Below are 16,782 nucleotides of genomic sequence, written 5' to 3'. Positions count from 1 at the left end.
TGATGACAGAAAGGCAGCGTCATGGAATTTAGCAAAGTTTTCGAAAACATGACCTTGATCTATACTTAAGGTCACAAGAGTAGTTTTTAAAATGCTCCAATGACTTCTTTTACCAAACTGAAAGGTCTAGTGTCATGATTATTCGTCTTTAGTTTAGTTAGTGGTAGACTTTGCGAAAAGAAATTACCTTGACCTGTATTCATATTTGGCTAGAAGCTTGCTGGCAATGAGTGCTTCATAGTTTGTAAAAGGAAATACCCTTGACCACTGTTCAAGGTCACAGAGGTCAATTTTTTTAATACATTCTGACAACATATGAATATTTTTCCATATCTTACTGAAATGGTATGTAGATTACCAAAAAAAATGATCTTGAGCAACATTCAAGTCCACAGAGGTCAAGTTTGTATAGAACAGAAAGACCGTGGGTCACTCTACTTGTCATGTAGCTTGTGGGCAAGGATTAGCTGCAAAGTGTGTGATAAAGAAATACCCTTTGTCTATTATTATAATCCATTAGATGGAAGGAGTCAAATTTCGTTAATGCACTCAAATGAATTCTGAAGAACCAAGAGGCCTAGGATCATGATATTTGGCCAGTAGTTTGTGATCATGGTGTGCTACAAAGTTTGAAATGAAAGTCTAAATAAAATCAGGTGAGCAACTTTATACTTATAAAAAGTTTTTTTTTCATCAAAAGTCCTTAGACTCTGAAATAACACACATGGACACCTGTTGTTTTTACTTTGAAAAGCACTTTATTTTTATCAAGATATTACAAAATCTGAACGCTTCAACTTATAGTACATTTTGACATCACATCTCTTTTAAAAAGAACGGGTTCTCATATAAAATTGCAATTTACAGTAGAATCTCCTCATAAAGGAATACATGTACCTTGTAACAACAAAGCAGCTTACTGCGGGTACAGTTAAACAACTTGTATAACATTATTTCAGAATATATCACAGAAAACTTTTTGATCTCTCCATTGTGGATTTGTCTTCCCTACAGTACAGGAATAAACACATTTATACAAAGAAACCGCAATTTTAGTGATAACTACCTCTTTAACAGAACAATAATGATAATGACCCGAGGTTCTTATATACCGCTTTATCACAACCTAGTTTGTAGGTCGTCTCAAAGCGGTTCACAAATTATTATCCGTGGTTATAGGGCCTTTGCAACAAGCCAATATCTTTCTCAACTCTCCGGGGAGCATACAGCCTGTGCTGTCATTTCAGCGCTCGCAGCTAGCATTCAATAATTCTAGCAGTGCCCAACCACGTACTCATTTACAGCTGAGTAGACTGGAACAAATCGGAGTAAAGTATCTAGTTCAACGATACAACACAGTGCCGGCCGTGACGTGACTCGAACCTGCAACCTTCGGTCACGAGCCCAGTGTCCTTCCACTAGACTGCCCTGCATACTTACTTGAAGTTGATTAAGACCGAGAGTCAAGTTACGTCCATGTTAGTACAATGTACCACGATACTTTCCTGGTTTCCTCCAAGGTTCAACACATTCTATAGTATAACCACAGAATTCTCCCATAACTGCTAAGCAAAGCATACCATAACTCATACCCAAGAATTTATTTCTTGAATAACTTAAAATGCAGGGTGACATCAGATATACTGTCTATATTTACTTTCATGTCATATTAGAAAACAAAATACAAATGGATTTTTTGCCTCTGAAGAAAATACAATACTGATATCCAAAAAGATGTTGTCTGAAAGATAACCTCATAGTTTTTGTTTGCTATATTAAAAGAACACATACACCTTTTAAAATACCAGGACATGATTTTTGTTTACAATAATCTGGATTGTTTACAATAATCTGGATTAAGATACAAATTTTATATAAAAATACACATACAACATCTGGAATCTAACCAGTAAATAGTATATTTGTGTAATATCAAAATGGCATCTTTATGCATAAGCATCAAATCAGATTTTAATTGTGCTAGGCTGATTACAGAATTTTTACAATTTATTTCATTGCTTATTTATTTTAATTGTTTGGGTAATCCTGACTGACATGTTTTTTTTCAGCCAATTATTTTATAATGCAAAATTCTGACGAAAAATGGTTACAATATTAAGAGGATAATGAATGTTATACTGGGTTACAGCAATAATGCCATTTTCAAATATCTTAATTTGATGAATATTCACAGTAGATGAACATTGCAAATAGGACTTTGAACAATATTAAGAGGTTAATGAATGCTTTACCTTGTAGTGACTCTTAACGCCATTTTTATTATTTGATGGATATTCATTGTAGATGAATATTGCATATAGGTTTTTGATCATAACGCATATCTACCATAATCTATATAAAACACTTTTTTTGTGAGTTCTATTTTAACATCACAATATTAATCATCTACTCAGTAATAACTTATACAAAGGTAATTAAAACCTACGACACACCAACGGTCAAATTGTATATTTCGTAGCTGACCTACACACCAGTAGCAGGTCGAGAACTGTGTTCATTACAACAAACCTGTTGGATTTTACTTCCAATTAATTTAATGGTAATAATAAGTCACAACCACAGAAATCTATAATATTCTAAAGCACTGGACAGATTATTGTCTGAATATTTATATGTACATTGTATCTGTATAACAATGTGATACATATTTACTCAAAATAGGCCATCAGTTTTAACAGTAACTCTTTCCTGTTTCTAAAAATTAAAAATACATGTAATTCAGTTCACACTATTTGAAATAATACAAATTAACTAAAAGTAAAGCTTTAAAGGATTTTAAGTTCGATTAACAATAGAAAAAATAGTACCACAGGGGCAGAACAATATGCATGCAACCTTCCAACCGTGCAGATTTTGTTCTATTTCTATCTTAGCCTTTGTCTTTGTATAATATGTATATTGACCAAGTTTCATCAGAGTCTTGTCATATTTTGATAAATCAATCAGAGAGCAGAGAGTTATGCTAAATAATTATTGCACAGATTTCGCTCAACTTTAAACTTAGCTTATGCTATTACCATTTTTTTCTTCAAAATCTAACAATATTTAGCCCTTTCATCCCTATGTAACTTGAGTAGACTCTACCATGCATTGATATGAATGAGTCCATTATGGTCTACAGTGGTGAAAGGGTTAGCCAAGTTATCACGTGGAAAGTGTGGACATTGACCAAGTCAGCGAGCACAGTATAACAAATTAAAAGAGAAACAAAATCACAATTCTACCAGTACATATGTACTTGCTTGGGAAATAATACATTATAATAAATTGTATTCACAAATTAAAATAAAACAACAGATCAACATAAAATCTTACACAGAATTGATAACAAGGAGATACTTAACATTACAAAATGTGTGACGGCCAGTTAACATGGAAACAATAGGCCCAATAACAATAGGAATTCTTGATCTGACCATACAACAACCAGTATACAGATTTATCAGAATAACGTCCGTAATTAATAATTTGATCTTGCTTGTAACAAGCATTTCCATTGGCTTAAAAATTTATGTTATCAGCCCATAACATAAAAAATGACGTCACCGTTTGTAACGTCGCTTTTGATTGGCTGATACAGCAGCGCAATAATATCTAAGAGAAAAGAGCTGGAGTCCATCAATAAAAGTGAATTCCACAGGGATTGTGTATAGTAGATTAAATTATAAGGATTAACTTGAATATATTTTTCATGTTATGGAATTATAACACAAAAAACGGAGTGTACTCTCATCATAAACCGATTCGCGGTTTATTTAGAGTACACTCCGTTTTTTGTGTAATATCTCCATAACATGAAAAATATCAAGTTAATCCTTAAATAACAATGAGGCAATCATCGACAAATGAATTGGCCTCAAAATGCAGTTTATTAGAACTACTACAATGTAAATGTACAAATATATACAGTAAAACCTCGATATATTGCCCCTCGTTTCATTTGCCACCTCGTTTACTGCCAATGTAATTCAATGTCCCTTTTTCTTGTTTTTCTTCAGATTTCCCCTAAACTTTTCCCTCAATTTATCGCCAGACCCCTTTATAGTGCCAAATTTATATCTTGACAAGTGGTGGCAGTATAACGAGGTTTTACTTCATGAGAGATTTGGATTTAAAAAACAAGCATTAAAGCTGTATAAATTACCTCTCGACACAAATACATATTTTTTTGCACACATCAGTTACCATGACTACAGTCCAGAATATTTACACAACAGTTACCCTGTCTGCACCGTGACTCGGAGAGAAACCAGCAGGACTTGGACAGGACTCCAGTATTCCAGAAAGGGACTCTCAAGTTGAAAGACCTGGGAGTTCCTGGGACCATGAAAACAAAATTAAGAGAAAAAGCTGGTCCATCGGAATTCCTGGGACCATGAAAAATAAATTCAAGAGAAATAACTGGTCCAGAGTATATTGTAAATTATAGTCAAGCTAGCGTGGTCAGCCGTTGAAGTGACGTTGTATGAGCATCTTTAGGCTGCGGTTTGGAGTGAGTTGTTTGGTGGACAGTACAGCGTTGGTCATTGGACTCCTGTCCTTGCCCTTGGACGTCCACGCTGTTATGGCGGCCCGCTCATAAGTGTAACCATCTACGGACAGAGATATCGCAGTATTAGATTTCAGCCTACATCACTTACTTGGACAACTCAATTCACATCGAGATTCCTTCACTTTTAAAGTAAACTGCATATTAACATTTACAAATATTAGGAATAGGAAAGATGGAATATGAATATCTAGATTCTGTAGTTCATTTACGGTCAGATGTTTTAACGAGTTAGTCATTGACAGAACCATTCTTAATTGTACTACTTATATTCTGTGAAACAGCTCTAGTGAATACCATTGGGTATCTATCGAAGATTCCTACGACAATCAACATCTGACCCACGACAATCAACTTCTGACCCACGACAATCAACTTCTGACCCATGACATCCAGGACATTGGTTCTCTCCTGGTCAGTTTGGACGCCCACTTTTACGTTTATAGATATCGCTATATAAGATTTACTATATAACTGACTTGCACTACTCAATTAACAAAAAGGTCTCTCTATTAAGCTATTATACAAATACAACGTTACCATGAATATCGGTACAACTATAATAAACATACAACTACAATGTCGCAAATTGATGTCTGTATGCTGATGTCAAACGTATTCTTTTTTTTCTTCTAAGCATCACACTTGTGATTTAACTACACTCAACTATTACCTATTCAGTGGTTTTTCATTGCCTTGTTTGCTCCTGAACCAGGCAAACTGTTCAGTTTATTTTTTGTAAATTGAATACATGTACTTCCATGGTTTGATTTTTCGTTTTGTTCCCTAATTTAAAGGCATTTGTAAAAGACATCATGCAATGCTTTAATACACAAATATAGCAGTCAATTATTTTGCAATAGATATAAACTATAAAACAATTAACGCCGCATGATGCCATCATCTACTAAATTTCACTCCATGGGACTCCAAAAATGAGCATTATATCCCCGACTTCTAGCTAGGGTTGTGCTGATGGTTCATTTCACCATGACTGTCAATCCTGTCCCGTTGTCGTAGACATGTCGCTACTTACCCTCGGCTATAACAGGGTCTTTCATCACCTCCCTCGTGATTGGACACAAATACTCGTCTGGAATGCCAGCATCTGAAAAAAGCAAGATTTAAATGTACTTCCAATAGAGTTTGATTCCATCCCCAGACGGACATAACATTAAGGTATTGGCCTAGGGTCATCTGCCTGACAATGAGAGTCTTCTTCTAGTTCTTCATCCTAAAATAAAGCCACCTAACCTGCTTATGCACTTCCCCCTTGACCAACAAGATTGATGTTGGGTGGTTGGGTGGCTCACTTTTCACCAAGGCAACAGGGTTCAATTTCCTGACAGGAAAAGGTTTATGGTTATACCTGATTGACAACGTAGGTTTTCTCCGGGTACTTTGGTTTCCTCCTATACTAAGACCACATGCGCGATGACATCCGGGCAAACAAGAGTGTTTAATGTCAGTTAATATATAACTTGTTTCACAATTGTTGTAAAATAAATGAAGTTGAATTAATTGATTAAGTATAATCAAACTTGTTTCATAAATGTAAAACTAATTCAGTTTAATGAAGTAATATTTACCAGGATCCTTGAACAGGTGTTCGTTCTTCACACTGATGCACTTCATCGCTCTCAGAATCTTGTTTCTATGACCCAGGGCATCTAGAAAAAGAATAGTTCAGTCATTGTAAGGCATTTTGAGTTATAGTTGAGCATTCATTGCTATGTACATACTGTGACAGATATTATTTGTACATAAAGGCACCAGCTAATTCCGATTGTTATCTCCAGGGTTATATCTAAATGGTTACCATGGCCCTCCCTGTGGTGACAGGGAGTTAGAACCTGGGTTGTTGTGTTCGAGGGCGAAGTAGTATGGCAGGCATCAATAGTACATAATGATTACAGTCACCTTCTAGCTTCGAGATCAAGGAATTTCCCTTTAGCTCAGTGGTAGAGCGTCCGACTAGGAAGTCTGGGATCACAGGTTCGATTCTCCAGTGGAAGCACACTACCCTCTTTCCTCTTAGAAATACTGTTGAACACTCACACTGACTTAAAACTGAAGTCAATGTGGTTTTTTTAAATTCAAATGTGATTTGTGTGAACTGATATAGGGATACACTATATTACTACAAGTGGCCCAGAGGGCCTGTATCACTCACCTGGATATCTAAGCAATCATGGTAAAATATTCTCCAAATGAGATCCAAGGGAATATGCCAGACCCCAATGCCAATTCTTGTAGTATGTCTGTATTAGATTTTTCATGCCCAGCAATTTAATGTATGGTTATAGAGTGGGATCTCAACTGTTTCCAAGCTGTAAATCAGAAACTAGATCCCTAGGGTTGTGGCCACACCCGAGGATCAATTCTAATATCATGACTGCATTCGTCTCTTTTTGTCCAGCATTTGTATTTATAGTCTTGGGGTGGTGATCTCAACCGTTTCAAAGTTATTACCCAGGGGTTAAGTCTGCAACGGTGGGGCAGACCCTGGGGTCAATTCTAATATCATGACTGCATTCGTCTCTTTATGCCTAACAATTGTATATATAGTTTTGGGGTGGGGATCTTAACCATTTCGAAGTTATGACCCAGGGGTTAAGTCTCCAAGGGTGGGGCAGACCCCAAGGCCATCCTGGAAGCATATGTGCATTCATCTCTTTATACTCAGCAATTGTATATATGCATGGTTATAGGTTGGGGATCTCAACTGTTTCCAAGCTGTGGCTTAAGAAACTAGGTCCCTAGGGGTTCAGACCCCAGGGTCTATTCTAATACCATGACTACTTTTGTCTCTTTATGCCAAGCATTTGTATATACTGTAGTTCTGTGGTGGGGATCTCAACCATTTGTACAATTTTGAATCCCTGCCTCCCATGAATGCTTCTGACCAAATATGGTTGATATCCAGTGCATAGTTCTACAGAAGAAGTCTTTTGTAGCAATATAGCCAAATTGCCCCCTTTTGGCCCTGCCCCTCAGCCCAACCAGTTGTACAATTTTGAATCCCCACCACCTAGGGATGCTTCCAGTCAAATATGGTTGATATCCATCACTCAGTTCCAGAGAAGAAGCTGCTTAAAGGGTTTTTTGGCTATATTGCTTTGAGAAGAAGCTGCTTAAAGCAATATAGCCAAATAACCCTTTTGCCCCCACCCCTCAGCCCCCTGGGGGGTCAGCCACACCATTTGTGCAATTTTGAATCCCTGCTTCACATGAATGCTTTTGATCAAATATGATCGATATCCAGTGNGGGGGGGGTCAGCCCCAACATTTGTACAAATGTGAATCTCCACTACCTAGGGATACTTTCAGTCAAATATGGTTGATATCCATCTTTTTGTTCCAGAAAAGAAGTCACTTGAAGCAATATAGCCAAATTGCCCCCTTTTAGCCCCGCCCCTCAGCCCCCTGAGGGGTCAGCCCCACCATTTGTACAAATTTGAATCCCCACCACCTAGGGATGCTTCCAGTCATTGTCAAATTTAGTTGAATTCCAATCAGTGGTTAAGAAGAAGTCGTTTAAAGAAATCGTTAATGTGCGGAAGAACGACGGACGGACGGCACGGTATGGCATAAGCTCACCTTGGTCCTTCGGACCGGGTGAGCTAATAATGCACGGCTACTCACCTACTCTGAGAGAGACGAGCATTTCGTTGTTGAGGTTGACCATCTCTGTACCGTCAATGTCGTTCGACTTGAAGTTGTTGGCATACTGCCCCATACCGATAGTGACCAACCAATTACAGACGTCGTCCAGTGTCCACTGAGCTATAGGCTTCACTGTCATGTAGCTCTGCTCGGACAAACCTCGTCGCTCAGGGTTAGAGTCCATATTATCTTATGAAACAAGGAATATATAGGTAATTTAAATCAGCTTTTCGAAAAGACATTTTGGTTTTCAATGGACTGCATTGTTTAATTTGCCCTACCTTTTGGGCTAGGCAGTTGTAGAATTTCACGGTGACAAGGAATTGTATTGCATTATTATACACAGGTTTATAGCTAAATGTTCAAGTTCTTTTTATCATAAATAATTATTTATATCAATTCTGATGTCTGTAACTGGAATATAAATCACTGTCAGGCTTCACATTGAGAAAATGAGTTTGATTTCATCTCCTTTACATCCTTATTTAATAATTTCATATCATGTCACAATACTGAGTTTTATATTATACGTCTGTATCACGAATATGTTATATTATTATCATGTTTAGAGTTATATGTCTAATCTGTCCTGACAGTAACAAAAAACAATTATTTTGAAAACCAGAGCAATTTTTTATTTTTATTTTATGAGGAACTAACTGGCAATATTGACATACAAACTAGGACTCCCACAGCAGCAGAAACGTAGAATATAAATAAAAGTGTTACCAAAATGTATCTATGGTGGATGTTTAGTAAGTCTAGAAGGACACATACTTTTGAAGAAAGAGTGCTTAATGCAAAACTTTAAAATGTTATAATTACAAATACATTTTGTAATTTCAAATTCTGAAATTCCACATAAACTTTGAAGAATTGAATTTTACAAAAACAAATGAACATTTTAAATTCAAATTAATTTGAATTGGTTGGGTTTATTATAAAATAACGTTCTATTAACCAGAAACAAACCACTGGAATACTGACGGTTTTATATAAAGAAAATGAAAGTATTAAATGTTCTCAATCTCTTGTACAGTGAAATTTGCTATCAACGGTAGCTGAGGATATGCAGTGTACGATCCCATAGAGTTCAAACTTAATTAAAAGTTTGATCTACTGACATTTAAATCCACTACACAGTAAACCTACCGATGGCCTCGCCCTGGGTGGTGATCTTCCATATAAGGACTGTCTTGTCGTTGGACCCAGAGGCCAGCATACGGCTATCGCTAGAGAAGGCACAGCAGGTCACGTATCTACAACCACAGAATATAGGCACATATTACAAACAACCCACCACTGGACATGTCAACATTGTTCCCCTACCACAGAATGACAGACCAATAAACAAGGTACTTTACAATAAGGACCGTCGGAGACAAATCTACAACCACAGAATATTAGCACATATTACAAACAACCCACCACTGGACATGTCAACATTGTTCCTCTACCACAGAATGACAGACCAATAAACAAGGTACTTTACAATAAGGACCGTCGGAGACAAATATACAAAGGTTTTGAGGACATAAGAACCAACCTTAGGTATACTTACACACATTTCTCTGCTAGACTAATGTCACCTCTGGTAGAAAACGTTAGGGACATGACTAAATTTGATCAGATTACATTTATATATAGAATAATATAAGTACAGATATAATGATACCATTTACAAGACTCGTAGCAAGGTGTATCACCTGATACCATATTATCAGCAGTCAGTAAATGTACTATAGGTTCCATCACATAGCATTATTAACAATAACATTGCACCAATTTTAGTTATACAGTACTATACTAATGAACAACACTACCAAGGCAGTATATTTATATGCCAATACCAAATTAGGGCAGAAGGTGGTAGACTCCCCCCAGTCTCTTACCGTGAATGTCCAGATATAATGTGTAGTGAGCTTCCTGATGCCTGTAAAAGAACATATTCATAAATGTTTTTTTTTTTTTAATATAACTAAATGATGATGGAAGGAAGAAACTTGAATAAAAATGATAAAAAATATATGATGTTAAACCAGAACAATCAGTATAAAACACAGAGAAAGTGATACAGTGTATAACACTTAATGTCACACTGCTTAATGTCACATTTCTGTTAATATCATGTTTTCTCTCTATATTTTCTATGTAGCTTGTTCAATATATGATTTGGAATGAACTTCTCTAAAGATCATTTTTTTATTACCATTACCAAACCTGTGTAAAAAGTAATCAGTTAAGGCTCACTTTGATGGTGGTGCCTTTTTCAAATGGTTCTCTTGTAATGATGTTCATATCCACATTCTGGCTCAAACTGACCAACTTTTATCAATTATGGCCAGAAAGCTTTAAATATAGTAGTAAAATTAAATTTCTTTACAACCCACATACAGAGTACACACATACACATTGACTTTATATCAACTCAAATTATTTTGACAGAGATATTTCCTGTTAAAGTCAAATTTCACTTTAAATAACATTTTCCTCTACTACCTGTAATGACTTGACATTAAGAGGAATGCAGTTTGTATTTGGCCTGATGTTATTTGAGGGTACCACAATCTAATGGTTTTATTGACTGAGTGTACTGTATATTTGTATTTAGCCTAATGGTTGTGTTATACTTACCGGGTCCCACAGTCTGATAGTTTTATCAATTGACCTGAAAAGAAACAATAGTATTATTCAGACTGGCCTGGGCAGGTGATAACAGTTGACCACATAACAAGTGGTCATGTGACACCTCACCACCAGAATACAGATAAATATGTTTGATATTAAGGTATAGGGTACCACTGCATCAGTAACACAGGAGAGTTCCACTCAGACTTGTTTAAAAGCAACCAAATTTTTTTTTCTGGCTACGATATCCCTGATACTCCAGGGGTAACGCTCGCTTACGCTCTCTGCACCCCTGGAGTATGTCAAAACAAAATTGAAGGCTCAGTGTTCCCCTGAACCATGGTGCATGATACAAGTAGTCTAGTCTGATCCTTTGATGTAAGTCGACAGAATCTCAGTGAAATTGAATGGTTTTGAAGTCGGGTGCTGCTCCTCTGTAGTCTTCAAAGAACCCTAGCGATTGGTCAGGTTCATATTCCAGGGGTGCAGAGAGCGTTTGTGATGCATAAGTGTAGGCTTTGCAAGGAAAAGGTCCCCAATTCGACCCCTGCAATTCTTCTGTTTTCTGTCATTATTTCTATTTTGAAACATTCAAGTTTTGAACGACTGTAATTCTGCAAAATGCAATGCAATATGTGAGCCTGGCTCTTTTGAACCTTGTAGGTCATACTTATATTTGAACTGTAATGATTTCCCAAGTTGCAAGAATGTTTAATGCCAGATTTAGTCACAACCCCTTCAGGACAAGTCACTTTTGAAATTAAAGTAAACAATGGAGGACAAAAGAAAACGTGCCATAGCATAATATGAGCTTATTTGTTCTTCAATTCAGCTAAGTTAAAACCAAGACAAGGTCAAGGTGACACTGTGACCTTGAAGCAGACTTACGCGGAGGCAAGCAGCTGGCCGTTCGGGGAGAAACAACAGGACATGACTGGTCCACTGTGACCAACCATTTCGTGTATTGTGGTCAAATTGACCGCTGCAAATACAACAATGTTTCATGGACTTTTCAGAATACTCCAGCCTGTATTATGCATCTTGTTTCGAGGTAAATAAAAATACTGTTTATTAATTTTTAAAATGGCCTGCATGTGCAAAGCGAAACTTTGGGTCAGTGAACAATTTTGTTTTTTATCACAGAGATTAAGGTTTTATCTGAAACATTTGGATACTTCAGAATGTGAAAGAAAATGTATAACAAAAAAAAATCAGTGAATATGTGAGGCCTCAGTTTATATAATAAGGATTTGTTATTTCAACAAAAATATGCAATATTTTGATAACATTATATTCATATGAGGCGTGAATCATATATATTATTACAGATCACTTTTGATTTTTCTCAGTTAGTTGGCTTAACGGCTTAATCCAGCGAAGGATACTCAGTTCTAACTAAGAATACGATTAGATCTAATGACTTTTGAGTGAACTTGAGTCCGTTAATGGATTTTATTTGCAGTTTGCTTAGTATTACTGGTAGATGACGTATGTCTCGTTTATGAATATCTGAGCTCATTAACTGAATTATTTTACCGGAAGTTGCGTGAAGCATGCATGACCTACAGTCTAGTGGCACTTCCCGGAAATGAATTATATTTACAAGCCATTCAAGTGAATTTGAGTCCAAAGTAATGCATAATAAAGACAGTAGGTCCGGTATATGATTCAATTTAGTACCATCTCCTGTCACTAGAGCGGCGTATAGGTGAAAACGGCATTTATGAATATATGGAGCTCATTACTGAAGTAATACCAATAGCTTTCGGCTAATGCCTTAGTTAAAAACTAAAGTTCTGACCACTTACTTCTACTGCCCAGTTCTGTAGTGAACACCCAGAGTTTGACCAGACTGTCCTGGCCACAGGTGGCTAACAGGAAACAGACACTGCCATCTTTGTATGATTCTGCCAAATAAAGCTAAAACTATCAACTGCCACAATATCAAGTATGTTCAATCCATATTAAATTAAATTTTCATTTTGATAAAATCAACCCAGTCATAAATTCAACTTGGTAAACACATCATCCACAAATATCTTTAAAACAAAAATGTTTTAACTGTTCAAGAAATGCATTAAAAATGGCTTCATCAGGACAATTATCAAAGATCCTGAAAAATATTTCCAGATCACATGCTAAGACTTCATGTGATGTACAAATCCGTCGATCTGTATCACCTCAAGATGATGTCACTATGAAGTGTTTTAAAATACATGTAGTGTCGGGTAACAGTGGCTATTTTTTTTTACATTTGACTTGACAAAATGCCTGCCCTGAAATTCATGTCAAACTCACATTAAGATTCATGTCATTATCAAGTCAATTTTCAGCTAAAATTTAACTTTCTAGCTTTTTTTCCCCGATATCGGGTAAAAATTGACCTGAATTTTACCTTAATTCAATTAAAATGAAGAAACTTTGCCTGAAATATTGTAGTATCAGGTTTTTTTCAAATCATTAATGAATTTATCTTGGGTAAAGTGTTAGTCACACCAAGTAGTTAGTCAGGACTGCCAAATAGAGTGATGTTGTCTGTCATGTCAGGGAATGCCACAGTTAAGCATTGTGGTTCATCATAGAATAAAACACGGCTTAAGCCTTTCACTAAAAATCACTCATTTTTTTGTGACTCCTTATTTTTGCAAATGTCTTTTTAGATTCACATGCCAATGAATCTAGCATTAAAAAGTTGGGAGAAGTTTGGTAAAGTGTAGGTTTAACAGTTTTCCGAGAAGTAGGTTAGTTAACATACAGGTGTACTCTATTGTCATGTTAACTGTAGACCGAAATTTGTCAAATGACCACAGATTCCTTTACATAACTATGTGACAAAACCATGACGTATATCTATTATCTGACAATTCTTACCTCTGGCAGACCCATAGGTGGGGGAGAAGTTACAACATGTCACCCCAAGGTCGTGACCTTCCAGGATATAGGCCAAATGTTTGGAGTGTCCGTAGTTGGAGTCCCAGGCTCGGAGGTTACCGTTGGAACAACCGGTCACCACGAAGTTACTGTCTGGGGAGAAAGCACATCCCACGATTGATGCGTCATGCTCAGAATAGGTCCTGAAAAAATTCAAAACAGTTCGATCATTTAGTATATTAATATCATTTAACACTTTATTAAATCATTAGTTTATTAATATCATTAAACACTTTATTAAATCATAAGTAAAAGTCTTCCATTAATTATCGAAATGAAAAGCAACCTACCTATGGTGAAATTTTAGATGACAGCAATCTTACTTTACCATCTGATAATTATACATTATTTATTTTACAACGATTATGAAACAAGTTTAAAATTATATTGATCGCTTTTGTTCGCCTGGAGGGAAGTGCACAGAGGATCTTAATGTGTTAGTAAACCAGAGCATCCGGATAAAACCTACATGATCGGGCAGGTAACCCAATTCCTTTTCACGTATGGTCGAGGAATCAGACACCGGCCGCCTTGGTTAACGGTGAGTGCATTATCCACTGCCCAAACCGACCACCACTTTAGCATCTAACGGGAGTACTAGTAATATCCTCACATTCATATGTAACATCATTTTAAGGTCAAATCAGCTGTTTTTCTTATAATCTAACAATGAATTACCTGCAGCCTGTTGTTTAAAGTCTATATCATTGCTATGTGGACAATAGGAGACATGTATCATCAGACAATACAGGAAAGGCAGTTATATTTTTATGTATTAAGCGTAGACTATATATATGCTAGATAATGGCTACATATTAAAATAGTTGGTATTTAGAATCATAGATATCTTTGAGGAGTTAAATAACATGAAGAAATTGAGATGGATTGCATTTGCATGCACTCATTTTGGAAGCTACATTGCAAAAAATTAGCAAAAGATGACAGCTAATTAGCCCTTTCACCACTGTAGACCATAATGGACTCATCCAGATGAATGTATGGTAGAGTCTACTGAAGTTTGCATGATTACAGGAAAATCTCATTTCTGCAATACTACCACAACAAATCAATTGCACACTTCTTATAGATCAGTAATACAGTATTTAATTGGAGTGCATTCACAATGTAGAACGACTTCAATATCAACAAAATGGAGGCAGAACGAAGGTGTCGGTGAGCTTTGAAATGGATTTGCAGGATCAAGGGGACTTTTGACTGGTGTAAAAGCACCACATTTAAAACTCATTCTCATTGGTTGTAGTTTTACGACCAAACTTTTGGGTTATACGTTTTCACAGAAGCTACGGTCCTGAAAAGCGCTTTAGAGTTATTTTACAAATTATATAGGGCGCTATATAAATGTTGTATATTATTATTATAAAGACGGTGTCAACAGAGGATAAGGCCACACTTAGGCCACTTTCTAGTGTCATCTTACTGAAATGCCATTATCTATAGATCTGGACACTGTAGCATGACACGCCACCCAGTCACATTATACTGAAAATGGGATAACCAGTCCCTGTTAACACTTTTTTAAAGCTGAATGCCAAGTAGTATAATTAAATAATTGAAAGATTTTGGTTTGTTTCAGTCAGCGTACATCACACATAAACTTTCTCGCTCAGGTTATTACCCTAAACACAGAGGCCAAAAGCAAGGTACATGTATAGTCAAGTGAAGCATTTTAGAATAATATCCACCGAGGTGCAGTGAGGAGAAATGAGTTCAGCATATAAATAGACATTGCTTCTATTTCCAACCTGATTTTAAGAAACATTAATTATCTAACCCATAAAGCTAATTAAGTTGACTCTATACCAATATTTCACTTTCACAAGCATGGGGGATATAACAAAATTCATGAATACCTTATCAATTTTTGTTGTTGCACATTCCACAAGCACGCTGTTTCATCATCACTTCCTGATATCAAATATTTCGAGTTCGGAGAAAATTGACACACCTTTATACCACTCTGTTTCTGATGCTGTAATATTGCCAATTTTTTCCCCTTCTGCACATCCCAAAGAATTAGTTTACCGTCGGTGGAGCAAGTTGCTACTGTGGTTCCAAATGGTGAAAATGCACAGCAGTGTACATAATAGGTATGCCCACACAGTGGAGAGCTTTGAAGTTCAGTGAAATCACTGACATCCCAAAGCCGTGTGGTTTTGTCACCAGAGCTAGTCGCAAGTTTGTTGTCAGTTGAAAACGCTACACAGTTAATATCAGATGTGTGGGCACTGATAGTGTGTACAAGACTGGCGATCAACGATGTCTGTGAGTTAGACATTCTGACAGTTTGATATAAAAGGCACTAATGACTTGTGTGAAATAATTTGAACTATTGTACCTGAAAAATAACATAAAATCAAATAAAACAGATTGTACAATAAAGCAGAAAGACGACAGGTATACGTTTTACAATCATTAATTAATGATTAATACACCATATTCAGGTTTTGAAATATTTCATTTTGCAATACATGTAGTGAAGAAAATATTCCGACACGCGATATTGTTTTTTGACATAATTTTTTCTTAATTCTGTTTATTCTCAAACAAATATACACGTTATTATGCCCACTAGTTTGAAAGTATATAAATCATTTAAAGTTATACAAACGTAGCAATGCAACAGAGACATAAACAAATCGAAACATACTATACTCTGTTGATTCTAGGTCTCTGATATATAAAATTACGAAGCTATATCAAAGTCACATGCGAAGGATGAACGTGATTGTGACAAATATCAAACATTATACAATATAACATTCAAGAGTATTTCACATTCAGTCGATGTCGACATTCAGCAGTTGGATTTATCCGGCGAAGCGTCAACAATATTGTGCCAGTCCCCCATACTGACAATGACGTGATAACCCACACACAGATGCTCCTACCTTGTTATGATATGGCTCCAATCATGTTGACGTTCGCCATTATGAATAGTGACGTAACGTCATGTGATTATCCCTACG

The 16,782-nt window shown here is 36.3% G+C and overlaps 1 protein-coding gene across 1 annotated transcript; it reads right to left on the bottom strand.

The window, feature by feature from the left end:
• Positions 1 to 3,976: 3,976 nt before the first annotated feature.
• On the bottom strand, positions 3,977 to 16,769 carry LOC110446615 (WD repeat, SAM and U-box domain-containing protein 1-like). Its single transcript, XM_021491847.1, has 12 exons — positions 16,705 to 16,769; positions 15,667 to 16,151; positions 13,736 to 13,938; positions 12,673 to 12,771; positions 11,753 to 11,846; positions 10,871 to 10,904; positions 10,129 to 10,169; positions 9,389 to 9,495; positions 8,216 to 8,425; positions 6,160 to 6,240; positions 5,607 to 5,678; positions 3,977 to 4,613 (listed from the first exon to the last, which is right to left on the bottom strand). The coding sequence occupies exons 2-12, from the start codon at positions 16,089 to 16,091 to the stop codon at positions 4,465 to 4,467; spliced, it is 1,515 nt and encodes a 504-aa protein (XP_021347522.1). The 5' UTR covers positions 16,092 to 16,151; positions 16,705 to 16,769; the 3' UTR covers positions 3,977 to 4,464.
• Between the last annotated feature and the right edge of the window lie 13 nt (positions 16,770 to 16,782).

The sequence above is a fragment of the Mizuhopecten yessoensis genome, unplaced genomic scaffold (assembly GCF_002113885.1).
Source record: "Mizuhopecten yessoensis strain PY_sf001 unplaced genomic scaffold, ASM211388v2 scaffold2891, whole genome shotgun sequence".
Lineage (NCBI taxonomy): Eukaryota > Metazoa > Mollusca > Bivalvia > Pectinida > Pectinidae > Mizuhopecten > Mizuhopecten yessoensis.
The sequence above is the reverse complement of the archived record's forward strand: the minus strand, read 5'-3'. Positions and strand labels throughout refer to the sequence as shown.